Source organism: Marmota flaviventris, chromosome 18 (genome assembly GCF_047511675.1).
Source record: "Marmota flaviventris isolate mMarFla1 chromosome 18, mMarFla1.hap1, whole genome shotgun sequence".
Lineage (NCBI taxonomy): Eukaryota > Metazoa > Chordata > Mammalia > Rodentia > Sciuridae > Marmota > Marmota flaviventris.
Genome location: NC_092515.1, coordinates 15,221,104 through 15,236,928, shown reverse-complemented (window position 1 = coordinate 15,236,928; position 15,825 = coordinate 15,221,104). Strand labels below are relative to the sequence as shown.

General features: G+C 47.7%; 1 protein-coding gene across 3 annotated transcripts in view; it reads left to right on the top strand.

Annotated features, from left to right (window-relative positions):
* Nucleotides 1-15,825, top strand: part of Sipa1l3 (signal induced proliferation associated 1 like 3) — a 235,067-nt gene that overhangs the window by 164,704 nt on the left and 54,538 nt on the right. For all 3 annotated transcript variants that reach the window (XM_071604089.1, XM_071604088.1, XM_071604087.1), the window contains exon 10: nt 8,162-8,436. In XM_071604089.1, coding sequence (XP_071460190.1) covers nt 8,162-8,436 — 275 coding nt within the window. The remainder of the gene's footprint in view (nt 1-8,161; nt 8,437-15,825) is intronic.

Sequence of the window (15,825 nt, the reverse complement as noted above, 5' to 3'; positions counted from 1 at the left end):
AGAACTGGAATCTAAATCCAGTCTCTCTGCCTCTAAAACCTACTTGTGCACAAACTCAATACTGCTCTCTGTCTGCTTCCTCGGCGCCTCCAGTGGGCCAAGAACCCCTGAAACAGCATGGCTGAGAGCAAACTGGTGTCCCTCCCACCCTCTGGGTTTCCCTATCGCAGTAAAGGATAAGTCCGTCCTTCTGTTTGCTGAGGTCAAAATCTCGACATCAGCCTGGCTCCTCTCTAACCCGCACCCTCACAGCCTGTCGCCCTCCCCGCCGCAGCCTGCACCCAGCCCAGCTGCCGTGTCTCCTGGATGGTCGAGGCCATCTCCGTGCTGGTCTCTTGCCTCCACCTATCCTTCCCTGTATCTGTTGGCAGTGTGGATGTCGGAGGGATCCGGTCACGTCACTTCTGTGCTCCAAACCCTCAGCCCCCTCTTGCTAAAAGGCAAAGTCCTTACACTGACCCATGAGGCCCCATGTGCTCAGCTCCCTGCTGACTCCTCTGACGTCCTCCCCCATCACTCTCCGCCCAGCCACACAGACCTTTGCTGTTTCCCAAATGTGCTGGGCAAGTGTCCTGCCTCGGGACCTCTGTACTGCCCACAGCCCCTCACTGGAACACTTCCCTCCATACATACCCCTGTGGCTCACTCCCTGCCTTCCTACAGGCCTTTGATCAGGTGTCACTAAAGGTCTCATTGTCTGAAGATTGCAGACCCCCTTCCTGACTTGGCCCAGAGGGCGTGGCCATCCGCTCCGCCTGCCTCTCCGCCTCTGGACACGGGACTTCCGTATTCTCCGTTCACTGCTGTGTCCTCTGTGCCCAGGCCAGCATCTCGTACACGGAGACACTTAGTAAGGGGAGCTACATGCTATATGGACGCGGGCCGTCCTAGTAACAGCATTAGGCAGCACTCATGAAGGACCCCCTCCCTGTGTGTCACTCACTCAGCCCTGTATGTGGCCATGCCTTTTGCTTAGTCAGCTATTTTGCTGCTGTGACTTAAAGACCCAACCAGAACAACAGTAGAGAAGGAAAAATTTATTTGAGAGCTTCTGGTTTTAGAGGTCTTAATCCATAGAAGGCTGGCTCCATTCCTCAGGGCTTGAGGTGAGACAGAACATCATGGCGGAAGAGTGTGGTGGAAGGAAGCATCAGAAAGCAGAGAGAGAGGTCTCCACCTGCCACATACAAATGTGTACCCCAAAGCCATGGCCCTCAATGAACGACTTCCTTTAGCCACATCTCTCCTGCCTCCAGTTACTGCCAGGTTTCTCTTCTCACGACTAAAAGGCTCAGGGGTCACTCTAGTTGAACTGGGCTGACTGGGCTGCGCAAAATAACCACACAAGAGACTCAATACCTTTTTCTTTGAGGTCGCTGTGATGGTTCCTCTGACCTTAAGGGTCTTCAGGAAGAGAGAGCGAGAGCACACGCTGACCCCTTTTATTGAGGAGAAGCTATTCAAATGAGCCAAAGGGTCAGTTTCAGGGGGCTGAGTCTGTCTTCATGATGTCCACTGTCAGCAGGTTGACTGACACCTGGATAGGAACACACAAGGCACTTCCATGGAACATTCTATCCTAAACAGGGCGAGGGGTTATATTACAAAGGAACAGGTGAGCATAGCTTCACCCATGGGGCTGTAGCAAGACACAGCCATGCAAGAGACACCGACCCTCGCACCCAAGAAGGGTGGGGAAAGCTCTGCCACATTTCTGTGACTAAGTGCCTCAGCACCCAGCCGGGGAGTGTGACTTAGTCAAGTGCAAGGTTGGTCTTCCACAAGCTACCACTCAGTTAATGCCATCAGGGATTAGTTCACTGATTAGGTCAAGGCCATGACCAATCATTTCTCCTCCAGACCTTCTTGCATTGTCTCACATATGAGCTTTTGAGGGACACCACATCTGAACCATTTCTTCCTCACAAACTAGACAGGATAGATACCATTATCCCCATGTCACAGATGAGGAAACTGAGGCCCAGAGAGGTGAATGAACATGCTCAGGCCCCAAAGCAAGTGAAGAGCCTGAGCCATTAGGCAATTCCTTCTCCCTAGATCCTAACAGCAGCTCGAGTGCCTTGATCAGGGACCGTGGTAGGCCCCGTGCCAGGTTACATGTTTCACATCTCCTCCCAGTTCCACTCTGCCCATGCCCGCCCTACTGTCGTGCAGCCCTTTTGGAGCACATTTCTACAACCATCCCACATTCCTGGTCTCAGCACCCAAACCTGCCAAGGAAACATGATGAGGACCTTCTCCTGCAAAGGGGCAGGCCATCTTAAATTCCCATGGCAGTGACCCTGTCCTGTGTGATGTCCGCAGGGTGAGCTGTCCACATCCTCCCCTGGCAGAGCTAGGATTGAGGTGCGGGCACAGCGACTCCACCACCCAGAAATTCTGAACAAGCTGCATCCCTTCCTTTGTTATTGCACAAGTTTTATTTTGTGCTGGCCCTGGCCAGGCGGTGCTGGGACACAACAGCAGTGACCGTAACGGGGCCAGGCCTGCCTTCATGGGACTCCCGCTCTGGACACATGTTGAATAAGCAATGGCAAGTGCCAAGAGGGTAAAAGGAAGGTGTTGAGAACATCATGGGAATCTACCACAGGGACCTGAGCCAGACAAGGAGGTTTCCAGTCCACAGGTTGGCGACAGCTCCAGGCGTACTTGGTTATCAGAGCTGCTGCTGCTGCTGTTGTACTGGGGAATTTATCCAGGGGTGCTCTACCACTGAGCTCCATCCATGGCCCTTTTCACTCTTTGAGACAGGGCCACACTAGGTGCTGAGGCTGGCCTTGAACGGGTGATCCTCCTGCTTGAGTCTCCTGAGTCTCTCAGATTACGGGTGTGTGCCATGACACATGGCCCAAGCTGAACAGCTAGAGGATTCCATATGAATCTGATTTTCTGGCTTCTCTTGAAAATCTGGGGGTCTGGCTACACTAGGCCCACATTTGCAAGGGCAGAGTCAACTGAAGTGGGATAGTGGCTGCCTCCTCAAATGGGACACAAGTGTCATTTGGCCCTGATTCCCACTGCATGCACTCCTTGATGACATTACCCCCAAGCACCAAGCTTGTGAACCAGACCAGGGGGACGCAGAGGACTGCTCTGAGGAAATGGCTTTTAAACTGAGACTAGAACAATAAATAAGAATTATCCTGGAGCTAGGGCTAGGGCTCAGCGGTAGCGCACTTGCCTGGCATGTGTGAGGCACTAGTTCTCAGCACCACTTATAAAGAAATAAAATAAAGGTCTATCAACAACTAGAAGAACTTTAAAAAAAAATAATTATCCTGATAAAGAACAAGGGAGTTTTTAAATAATTGCAATTAATGCAATAAATAAAGGAGATGTAGAGGGTGAACAGCACAGCACAGGGGATGCTGGGTCACAGCCAAAGGCAAGAAGCTGCAGCTGGCATCACCCTGGGTTTCCTCCTCTGTCAAGTAGGCAAAATAACTGTCCCTACCTCAGAAGTGAGACATCAGTTACATCAGTCAGAAAAGGGGCTTAACCCAGTGCCTGGCACACAAATCAGCACCCAGAAAAAAGAACTTCAGTGGGGGACTGGAGTGGAGCAGGGTGACTGCAGGACCCAGCAGAAGTTTCTTCAAATTAGCATGTGGGTTGGGTGTCGTAAGCTGTTCCCTGTGCCCTGTGATCTTTTAAGAACGTCATAAACACCAGGAATCTAATCTCTCTCTTCTTCCTGTGGGCTTCCTTGGATTTGCTACAAAAGCAAAGGAGACAGAAGGTTCAGGATGCTAAGCCAAAGCAGCTCCCCCTTGCTCATGAAGAATGACCCAAAGCAGTGCAGTAGGTGCTCACAGGCTGGGCTGCTGAAGCAGACACTGAAACAGGGTAGAAGCTTGTTTCTCTTCTAGCAAGAGCTCTGGATAGTCAGGGCTGGCGGGGACAGCTCAGAGGCTCACACGCCTTTTTTTTTTTTTTTAACATATACTAATTTATTGAATGATTAACCCTGTGAAGTATTATTATTATTGTATCCATATTACAGATGAGGAAACTGAGGCACAGAGAGTTTACGATCACACAGCTGGAAAGAGAGCAGTCAAGGAATTTCAGTTTAGGAAAGTGCTTCAAAGAGCACTATCAAACAGCCTGGCTTGTGGTAGAACAGTTGCTGTCATAATAGTGTTAAAATTGTCACAAATCACACAATTGTCGCAAATCACACAGCTATGGGACTCACTTACTAGACATATCTTCCCATTGGGTGATCCCAAATATGAGGTGTTTTTCTGCATCTTAACTGATTCACATGTTAAAAGGAACGCGCCAGGGCCGGAGTTGTGGCTCAGCGGTAGAGCGCTTGTCTAGCATGTGCAAGGCCCTGGGTTGGATTTTCAGCACCACATACAAATAAAATAAAGTTATTGTGTCCAACTACAACTAAAAATAAGACATTAAAAAAAAAAGGAACATGCCTTCATCTTATGCCTCCTCCTTTTCCTCATAATGATGGAGAGATGTATTCTTATCTGCTCAGTCAATGCCAAGTCACCCCATATCCATGTTTCTCTCTACAGGAAGGGAGAGGACATAAGTGTGGAGGGCAGGCAGTTTTGTTTTTAATAACCCAAGGTATGCCAGGTGCTGGCCTGTAGTCCAGCTAGGGATGCCGAGGCAGGAGGATTGTGGGAGGGCAGGAGTGAGACTCCAAGGCTAACTTGGGCAACTAGTGAAACTCCAATTCAGTTTAAATAAATAAATAGGGGGGCTGGGGTTGAATAGGGGGGCTGGGGTTGTGGCTCAGTGGTGGAGCGCTTGCCTAGCACATTCGAGGCCCTGGGTTCCATCCTCAGCACCACATAAAAAATAAGTGAATAAAATAAAGGTATGGGGTCCAACTACAACTAAAAAGTAAATATTTAAAATAAATAAATAGCTAACCCACCCAAGGTAGACATTCTGTTATTTCAGATCTGTTTGGCCAAAACTGAGTCCTGTGTCCCTCCCCAGCCATAAGGGAAGCTGAGAAATGTAGTCCTCAACAAGGTATCCAAGTGACCATCAAAAGTGTTTTCCAGACCAGGTGCAGTGGCACACTCCTGCAATCCCAGCGACTAAGAAGGCACAGGAGGATTGCAACTTCAAGGCCAAGCTTACCAATTTAGCAAGAACCTCTCTTAAAATAAAAAATTAAAAGAACTGGAGGTGTAGTTTAGCGGTGAAGTGCCCCTGAATTCAATCGCCAGTACCAAAAAGATAAAGATTAAAAAACTATTTTGCTGCCAGGAATGGTGCTGCAGACCAGTAATCTCAGCAATTCAGGAGATTGAGGCAGGAGGGTCAGAAGTTCAAGGCCAGCCTGAGCAATTTATTTTTTGATTTTGGTTTTTGTTTTGGTTCTGGGGTTTGAACCCAGGAGCACTTTACCACTGAACTATGTCCCCAGACCTTTTTGATTTTTTTTTTTTTTTTTTTTCATTTTTTTGAGACAGGACCTCACTAAGTTGCTTAGCGTCTCACTAAATTGCTGAGGCTGGCCTTGAACTTGCAATCCTCCTGCCTCAGTCTCCCAAGTCACTGGGATTACAGGTATGCGCCACTACATCCAGCCAATCTGAGCAATTGAGCAAGACCCTGTCTCAAAATAAAAAGGATTGTGGAGGTAGCTCAGAGGTAGAATGCTCCTGGGTTCAATCCAAGTACCACAGACAATTAAAAAAATTTTTTTTGAAACTATTTTGTGGTGGGGTCTTTTTCCCTAAAGGAAGAGAAGAGAGGAGAACAAGAGGGGACGACATTTGACAGTCCCAGCCACGGCTGTGTGTGCCAGCTGTTGCCTACGCTGACTCTGGGCCTCTCTGGAAATTGGGACCTTCTCCATGAACAGCTGGGGCCTCTGCGGATGGGCGTGGCCTAACTGGTCTTGGGCATGGACACACAGAACTTTTTATAGCCTACAGCCAAACTGTTTGGACACGGAATGACTGCTTCAAAGATTTTGACTCTCAAAGCAGAAGCAGTGGGCTAGGATAACTCTGGGGACAGCTTTCTCTTTTGAGATACGCAGCAGTTAGCTTTGTTTTCAAACCAGTTTTACCTTTTAATCATGGAACGTTTCAAACATACATGAAAGTATGACATATGACATATGTTGAGATAGGACCTCATGACACCCATCCCCAGTACCAGCTCCACACTTACTCCCTATTTCTTCTTTCTCTCTCTACCCCCTGGTTATTTTGAAATAGATCTTGAATACCATATCATCATTAAATGTTTAAATATTTATTTCTAAAATATTGACTTTAAAAATAACAACTTTGTTATTATCACACTTGAAAAAATCTTTATTGTCAAAGAGATTGCCACCCTTGAATGGGCTATGAAGTTAATTCATGAGTCTTGATGAACAGTTGTAAAAGATAGTTGTCTTAGTACCGTTAGTCCGCTTTAACAAAAGACCTTAGACTGGATGTGTAAAAGACAGGAATTTACTTCTCACACTTCTGGAGGCTGGGGAGACCCAAGATCAAGGCGCTAACAGGTTTGGATTCTGGTGAGGGCCATTCTCTTTCACAAATGGTACCCTCTTGGGCCTCTCTTATAAGGGCATCCATGTGGCTTATAGTAATAGGATAGGAAAGAATAAAATGCATCAAAGTATGATCTGGATGTGTTGCTCAATGGTATGGCGCTTACCAGGCATCCGAGAAGCTATGGGTTCTATTCTGGCACCATGAGCAAAAATAAATACTATTTTGTGAGGCATGGTCATACATAAGTCTATCACTTTCCAAATTCTCACTATGTAAATCAGGACCTAAACAGATTTGGTGACATTTTCAGGTGAATCTGTTGCCACCCAGACTCCTCTTATTATCCACACTCAAGAAAGTGATCAAAAAAATAATAATAATATGATCAATGAAATTTTTTTTTAAAAAAAAGAATGTAATCAATTTGGATTGCAAGAAATATTTGTGTCTGGACGTGTATAAAAAAAAATGAATGTATAGAGTATTTTGTGACATAGAAGAATCTCGAGTGGTAGTTAGCAGGGTGTGAAAGCCAGCACTCTAATACCTACATTAAATAGCATGATCTCTAGCCAGGCAGTGGCTTCTCACGGGAAATCTGAACCATTACCTGTTCACTTTCTATAATGTAATTTTAGGAGAGGGCAGGCTGATCTTGATAGAATTTGCTTAATAGCAGTAGCTTCTGAAGTTCATCTTTTTGTATTCCAAGAAAAGGAGGGCGCCGTTAATGGCGCACAGAGGGCCTCGGGCTCTGTTCAGCAGGGTCTCCTGTCTGACCTTCACAGGTGTCATGGGGAATCTCGACTCAAGCGAAACAGGGAGTGATTGGAGGTGAGACCCTGTGTGGTCTAGTGATAATCACAAAGTAGAAGAATATGATGTGAGCCCCCGAGCTAGAAAAGGTCTCCATGTGGCAGGTCTGTTGCTTCTCCCACTTCGGGTAGGATCTTTGCATCAGTCAGGATGTGACACTAGTGGCTTTAAAGAACAAAGGGCTGGGGCTGGGGCTGGGGCTGTAGCTCAGTGGTAAAGCATCTGCCTGGCATGTGTGAGGCACTGGGTTCGATCCTCAGCACCACATAAAAATAAATAAAGATATTGTGTGTCCATCTACAACTAAAAAAATATTTAAAAAAAAAAAAAGAACAAAGGTTTATTTCTTACTCATACTACATGTCCATCCTGGATTTGGCTGGGGGCTCAGCTCCACATTATTCCCACACTGGGACCCCAGCTCCCAGAGAGCCACTACCCTCTAGAATCTTACTGGTCTCTGTTGCAGAGGCAAAAGACCTGTTCAGGGGCTCACACTGAGGGAAAAAACACCCCACCCCGAGCACATGTCCATTCTACCCACAGCTCACCCACCTGACCACAGTGGCCAAGAGGTATAGTCTCACCACACAGGAAGCCTGAGAGAGGTGGGGACATTGGCAAACACAGCACAAGACTACTCTGTCCATGAGGTGATAAGGCACAGCGTAGCACATCCACATCTCCTTCCAGAAACCAGGCACTAGGTGGGAGGATGCTTACCTGGCTCAGTTGGTGCCCTGGTGTCACCTGGGATGGTAGGCTGGCCTTTCATCTCAAAGGGGAAATAACTCAAACTGTTGAGACTCAGTCCTGCCTGTTGCCCACAGGTGATGACCAATGGCTGGGAGACGGTGGACATGACCCTGCGGCGGAATGGGCTTGGGCAGCTGGGCTTCCATGTGAAGTACGATGGGACAGTGGCTGAGGTGGAGGACTATGGGTTTGCCTGGCAGGCCGGCCTCCGGCAAGGCAGCCGGCTAGTAGAGATCTGCAAGGTGGCTGTGGTCACACTGACCCACGACCAGATGATTGACCTGCTGCGCACCTCTGTCACCGTGAAGGTTGTCATCATCCCACCTTTCGAGGATGGCACGCCCCGAAGGTAAGGGCAACTCCCAGAGGACTAACGCAAGGCCCAAGGCTTCAGTAGAGAGGAGTAGACAAGTCCTGACTCCTCAGGAAGTGATAATGATGCTGGGTGGAAGTGAATGCTTGTGTGCCCATTATTAGTTTAAATTCTTTGTTTTATTCATATGTAATCTCTGGAGCAGCCCCAGGAAGTCGATGCATTTAATTAATTAAATTAATTAATTGCATTTTCTGGGTGAAGCACACAGTGTGAAAAGCAGCTTGCCCAAGGGCACACTACATTCATTTGTTCAGCACTTGTTTATTGAGCCCCTACTATGTGCAAGCTCCATTCACAGTACTCAGGATGCAGTGGTGGACACAGGAAAGCGCCCACTCCCTTGGATTCAGTGTTCTTCGGGGAAAGGCAGGCAATAAAGAAGGAGATGTGTGGGCTGGGGTTGTAGCTCAGTGTAGAGCGCTTGCCTAGCATGTGTGAGGCACTGGGTTTAATCCTTATCACCATATATAAATAAATAAAATAAAGGTCTATCAACAACTGAAAAAAAAAATTTTAAAGAAAAGTAGAAGTGTGATACAGGATGGGTAGCAACCAGTTTTAAGAAAGAAAATGGTCAACAGAAGGGCTACAGTATGACAGGATAGCTGTTTATGGTGGGCAGAGCAGGCTGAGATAGGCTCCATGGCCTAGGCAGCCATCGAATGGTTTCCTGAGTACTAACCAGGGCAGACTCCGTGACGTATGCATGGTGTGGCACCTACCTGGAACACGGGGAGGAGCAAGTGGCTGGAGCAGAGTGAGCCAGGGCGAGAGCTGGGAGAAAAGGACAGGTGGCGGGGCAGATTGTGTGGGGTTCATGGGCCTCTGGACCCCCTTAAGTTTTATTTTCTGTTCAGTGGGAAGTCAGAGGAGGGTTTGTTTCTTTGATTTGTTCTGTTTTGCAGAGCTGGAATTAAACCAGCGATGCTTTAACGCTGAGCCATATCCCAGGCCTTAATTTTGTATTTTGAGACAGGGTCTTGCTAAGTTGCTCAGGGTCTTGCTAATTTGCCCAGACTGGCCTCAAACTTGCCTCGGCCTCCTGAGTCACTGGGATTATGGGCGTGCACCTACTGGATTGAACCAAGGCTTTGCACATGCTAGGCAAGCACTCGAGCACTAAGCTAAATCCCCAGCCCTCTTTTTCTTTTTTTTTTTTTTTTTTCTTTTTTGGTACTGGGATTGAACTCAGGGGCACTCAACAACGGAGCCACATCCCCAGCCCTGTTTCATATTTTATTTACAGACAGGGTTTCACTGAGTTTCCTAGCACCTCGCCATTGCTGAAGCTGGCTTTTTTTTTTTTTGAGAATTTTTTTAATATTTATTTTTTAGTTTTCGGCAGACACAACATCTTTGTTTGTATGTGGTGCTGAGGATCGAACCCGGGCCGCACACATGCCAGGCGAGCGCGCTACCGCTTGAGCCACATCCCCAGCCCCAAGGCTGGCTTTGATTGAACTCGTGATCCTCCTGCCTCAGCCTGCCGACCACTGGGATTACAGGTGTGCGCCACTGCGCTCGGCCCTAACCCTCATTTTTAAAATGTAGTAAAGGTGTACAGTGGGCCCTCTGCATCTGCAGGCCCTGCATCCGCTAGTTCCATGTTGGTAGATTCAACAAAATGCAGATCAAAATTTTGTCAGGGAGAAGAGGGAGTTGCATCTGTACTAAACATACAGAGACTATTTTTTCTTATCATTTTTCCATAAGCAATATAGTATAACAACTATTTATATAGCATTTGCCTTGTATTAGGTATTATAAGTAATCTAAAGATGATTTAAAGTACAGAAGTCAGGGCTGGAGATGTAATTAATTCAGCATGCCCAAAGCCCTAGGTTTAATCCCTAACGTGCACATGTGCGCACACTCGCACATACATGCACACACATTTTGTGTGTGTGTGTGTGTGTGTGTGTATAGATAGATTAGATGCAAATACTATGCCATTTTACATGAAGAACTTGAGGATGCTCAGATTTTGGTATCCCAGAGAGATCCTGGAACCAGTCTCCAACAGAGACTCAGGGATGACTGTACTAAGCCCCCAGTTTGAACACTCATTAATGTATGGTCAGTTTTTTGATTGTTTTTATAATCTTTACATCCTTTCCCCTGCCCCACCCCCACCTTATATTATCTAAAACAGTCCAAACCTTGGAATGTATTTTTGCACATTAAGGATCTTTTTAATTACTAAGAAGTTAAAGAGTAATTGCTTAATATCAGCTATCCAATATTTGTTAATTTTCCCTATTGTCATAAATATATAGTTTTATATAAATATTTTTATATGTTGATGGACCCTTTCTTTTATTCATGTATTTATATGTGGTGCTGAGAATCGAACCCAGTGCCTCACACATGCTAGGCAAGCGCTCTGCCACTGAGCCACAGCCTCAGCCCAGATATGTTTTTTTAAGTTGTTTTATTGATCAGGATCTTCCTGTTGCACTTGGTTGATGTCTCTCTTAAGGTTCTTTTCTGTAAGCGTCCCTTTTCTGTTTATTTATTTATTTATTTTTCTTCAAAGTTTGTGTTGGGAAGAAACAAGGTCATTTGTCCTCATAGTTTCCCACTTCTAGGATTTAGCTGGTTGCCTCTCTGTGGTGCCCTTTAACTTGTCCCTTTAGCACAGGTATTTTCTGCAAACTAGAGTTCCAGACAGGGGCACAATCAGGTTTGGGTTGAAAGCCTCTCAGCCGCCATGCTTCCTCAGTGTGTCTCCACCAAAAGGCATTGCAAGTCTTTATCCTTCAGAGAGTGACCTGTGGGTTCCTTCATCCCTCAGCCCTCCACCTCATGGCACAGCAGCCCTTTGTGGTCATTGCCTAGATCCATTACTTCATTACAGGTCACAGAGGAGCAGTGTCTCAATTCTGTCATCCTTCCTCATTGATCAGCTGGCATTCTCCTAAAAAGAACTTTCCATCAGGAAGCATTTGGTTAGTGTAATTTGTACAGGGAAGGCAAGATAAATGCAGTTTTCAGAATGATGAATTGGTACCCTAGCAACCTCCAGAGATGACCAACAAGAGAGAGAAAATGAATGGCACTGTGTTCTGAGCTCTGGGAACACAGTGGCCACCGAAGACAGTCGAAGCATTGGTCCTTGTGGAGCTAATGAGTGAGTCAGAATAGACCAACAACAAATAAATAAGATAATTTCAAATAGCAAAAGAAAAGGTGGGCTCTGCAATGAGAATGCTTGGTTTGAATCCCAGCTCTTCCCTTTTTATTATTTTTGTATTTATTTTTTGCAGAGCTAGGGATGGAACCCAGGGCCTCGCAGACATGCTGTACAAACGCTGTACTACTGAGCCGCATCCCCAGCCCTCTTCCTCTTATTACCTGTGACCCCTGGGCAAATGGCTTCACCTCCTTGTACCACCTTGTTCATTCATAAAACTGGGAACATAGTAGATCCTTCCCACCAAGGTGGTTGAAAGGCCGGAAGACTCATGAAGCTCCTAGGACAGCACTCAGTCCCTAGGAGCACTGTGGAGACACTGGCTGTGAGATTCTGGCCCTGAGGAAGAAGGGCACAGGAGCTGACAGAGGGGCAGCCCAGGGGGAGAACCAAGGTTCTCAGCCTATTGACAGACCATTGGAGGGCCTGCATGGCCGAGCAGACTGAGCCAAAAGGGGAGCATGGGGTGAGGTGACACTGAGTGCTGTGTTCACACTTAACCTCGGTGGGCTCCCACCAGGACTGATGGGATTCCCACTTTACAGAGGAAATCAAGGCCCAGAGTTGGCCAAGTCACTTTTGCAGAGTACACAGCTAATAAGTAGTGAATTAAAACTCGCATCCTAGTTCGCCAGTACTCTCTGGACTCTAAAAGCCATCTAGAGCTCGGGCATGAAAGTCAAGTTCTCAACCTCCAAGTCCACCTATGAACATGTGCTGGGAAACAGGGCAGGCCCTCAGCCCTGACACCAAGGGCACAGCCGCCTCTGCCCATACCCTGGGTCCCTCAGCCTCAGGTTCCCATCACGCCCCAGGCATACCCCGCCCCGGCCCTCTTACCATGCCTTTTCCATCTCTGCACAAAGCCAAGGCTCACCTCTCATTTTTGTTTGCTTGGTACTAGGGATTGAACCCGGAGATCTTTGCCACTGAGCTCTATCCCCAACCCTTTTTACTTTATTTTTAAATATATTTTTAGTTGTAGATGGACACACAGTATCTTTATTTATTTTTATGTGGTGCTGAGGATCAAACCCAGTGCCTCACACATGTGAGGCAAGCGCTTTACCACTGAGCTACAGCCCCAGCCCCCTTTTTACTTTTTATTTTGAAAAGTTCTCACTAAGTTGCTGAGGCTGGTCTTAAACTTGCAGTCCTCCTGCTTCAGGCTCCTGAGCCACTGGGGTTACTGATATGTGCCATCTCACCCAATGTCAGCTCTCCTATCCCACCCATCCTGTAGGTGACCAAGTCTAGATGAGGTCACCCTATAGGCAAGTTCCTTGGCAGTCTTTCATGCTCCTCGGGCAAGGACAAGACCCCTTTCCTCACTCTGCACACACACTCACTTCTGTGCACACTGTTGTCAGCTCACCTGTAACTGACTCTCCAAAATTTAAGGAACATGAGAGAGGCTGTGGGACATGTAGGGACAGACAGAAGTGGAAGCATCTCTGGCTTTGGGAGACAGGGAGCATGCAGCCAGACTCGATCTGCCCCCTGATGCCTTCAGAGGTAGCCAGCAGGGGGATGGGATCTCCCGTTTGCAGGGCTGGTGTGATTTGGGCCTGGGCAGTTTTTGTTGTTCTTCAAACACAGAGGAAGCCAGCTGACCTCATTTGCAAAGCTGGTGACCTCAGCTCCCCAACCTTCCAGCCTCCTGCAATCCTGGCTTCTGGCTCAAATGTCATAGTAAGCACATGCAGGATGGGCAGAAGTGTACTTACTGCCACCAGCCAGACGGCATGGCATGCCATGAGACCCCGTGCTCCTTAGATGAGGTACCTTGTGCATGCTAAGCAACTGCTCTGCCACCAAGTTTCATCCCCAGCCCAAGGCTGGGAGTTTGTGAGTGAGCCCCTGTTTCTGGGCCACACAGCTTGGGAGAGTGGGCAGATTCCTGAGCCACATAGGGCTGAAGGTGTGGCTCAGTGGTAGAGCACTTGCCTTGCACATGAGAGGCACAGGGTTCAATCCTCAGCACCACATAAATAAATAAATAAATAGAGCTGGGGTTGTAGCTAGTGAAAAAGCACTCATGAGTTCAGTCCCCAGTAACTCCCCCCCAACACACACACTCACAAAAGTATAGTATCCCTTTCTTTTTACTTCTTGTCTGAATAGGATATTTCTGAAAGAATACTTAAGGAACTGGAATCAGTGGTGCCTCAGTTAGTGAAACTACAGGACAGGGATGCCCTTTTATACCATCTTAATCTCTTAAAAACAGTTCAGAAGCTACACTGGTGAAGTGGGTCTCAGCATCTTTACTACACAGCTCAGTAACATGCAGGATCTTGGGCCCTGCCTCGAGGGAGATTCTCACCCAGGCAATCTGAGATGGAGCCCAGGAATCTGTATTCTTAACTGAACACTAAAAGTGATATAGATGCTGAGTTTTCAGATTACTGGGGAAAGCTAGAGAGGAGTGCTCTCCAAAGCTTGTGGTGGGTATGGCTGGGCTTTGGAGAAGAAATGGGAGACTTCAGCCTTTGAGTTTATAGAAAGAACAGATTGACAGGGCACAGAATAATCTGGAGAAGGTGCTGGCCTCAGCTCTTGTTTATTACACACTTGGCATGTGCCCGACCCTGTGCTAATGCTCATAAAATCACAGATTAGGAAACTAAGGCTCAGAGAAGGAACTGCCTCTTCCAGAGCCACTCAGGGGGTAACCAGGCGTTGTGGCCCATGAGCCTTGCTCTCCACCACTGTGTGCTTCTTTCAAACTGAGTGAATGATATTTTCCTCTTGAAGGTCATTACCAGAGGCTCTTTTTAAAAATATTTTTAAAATATTTTTTAGTTGTAGATGGATGCAATATCTTTATTCCATTTATTCATTTTTATGTGGTGCTGAGGATTGAACCCAGGACCTCACAAGTGTGAGGCAAGAGCTCTGCCACTGAGCCCCAGCCCCAGCCCCACCAGAGGCTCTTGACCAAAGATGAAGTTGTCAATATGGGAGGAAAAACCAGAGACCCGAGAAATCTACCCACTGGCCCCCAAACCACTCTGTAGTGGGCCAGTGTGCATGATGGTGAAAGGGGCTTTGGAGTCAATTTAATATATTAAATCCAATTTCTACCTCTTGCTGACTGTGTGACCTGGACAGGTTACTGAACTTCTCTGTGCCTTGATTTATTTAATTGAAATGTGACCCACCAATCAGGACTCTGTGCACCAACATTAGAACCAGCCCCAGTGAAGCAAAAAGGAGTCTTTGCCAGTTCGTGCACCTGATGAGATTAGGAGGTATCCAGGATGAGGCATGGCTGTGTCCAGGGCCTCTGTTGCCCTTCTCAGGAATCTCCCTCTATCACCCTTCTCCTTTTGTGTGTCGTTTTTATTCTCAGGCAGACTTCTGCCTCGTGGGGACACAGCTCTACACTAGAACTGTGCTGTCCCCCAGCTCAGCAGCCCCAACAGAAGTAGATTCCCGCCCCCCAGTCACTCCAGGAATAGCTCCACGGTGATCTCATTGCTCTGACTGGCGCTGTTTAGGGCACATGACAATCCTGTGCTAATCATTGTGTTCAGGGAGAGAGACGTTTCTGATTGGCCAGGCCTGGGTCACATGCTCATACCTGGAGCCAGGAAGTGGGGTGCACCCCACCTGGAGCACACAGCTGTTACCAGGAGAAGCGGGTGTAAAAGCCGGGCAGGCAGGAGCAGCAGGTGAACACCGCCTGGGGAGGATGGCACCTTCCTTCACCTCTGTGGGCCTGGCCTGTCTACAGGCCCTGCCAGACATGTGCGTTGTCATTGTTCCCTGCCTGGTAAGGCACTGACACCTACCGGTCCACAGAGACAACCTGGAGGAACTGCTCTGTCAACTCTGACCACAGTGACACCAAGGGCCTCAGCCTGTTGGGCCCAGTGGCTAGAGCATATCCTTAGGTCACCTTTAAACGATTCCTTAGCAGCCATGTCCAGGGTCACAGCCTGAGTCACAGGGGCTGCCAGATCTTTTGCTGAGTGACTGTGAAGATTCCCTGAGCTCCAGAGAAGCCTCAGAGGATGGGCCAATAGGGGCACGAGGGCTTCTAGGCCAAGCGCTCCCCAGCTCAGCTCTCACAGTTGCCAAGAGGTGGATTTCCTGAGCGCGGCCCTCGGGCGCGTGGCCCCTCCTATGCTGTGCTGCAGCATGGTGCAGGATGCCACCAGCCC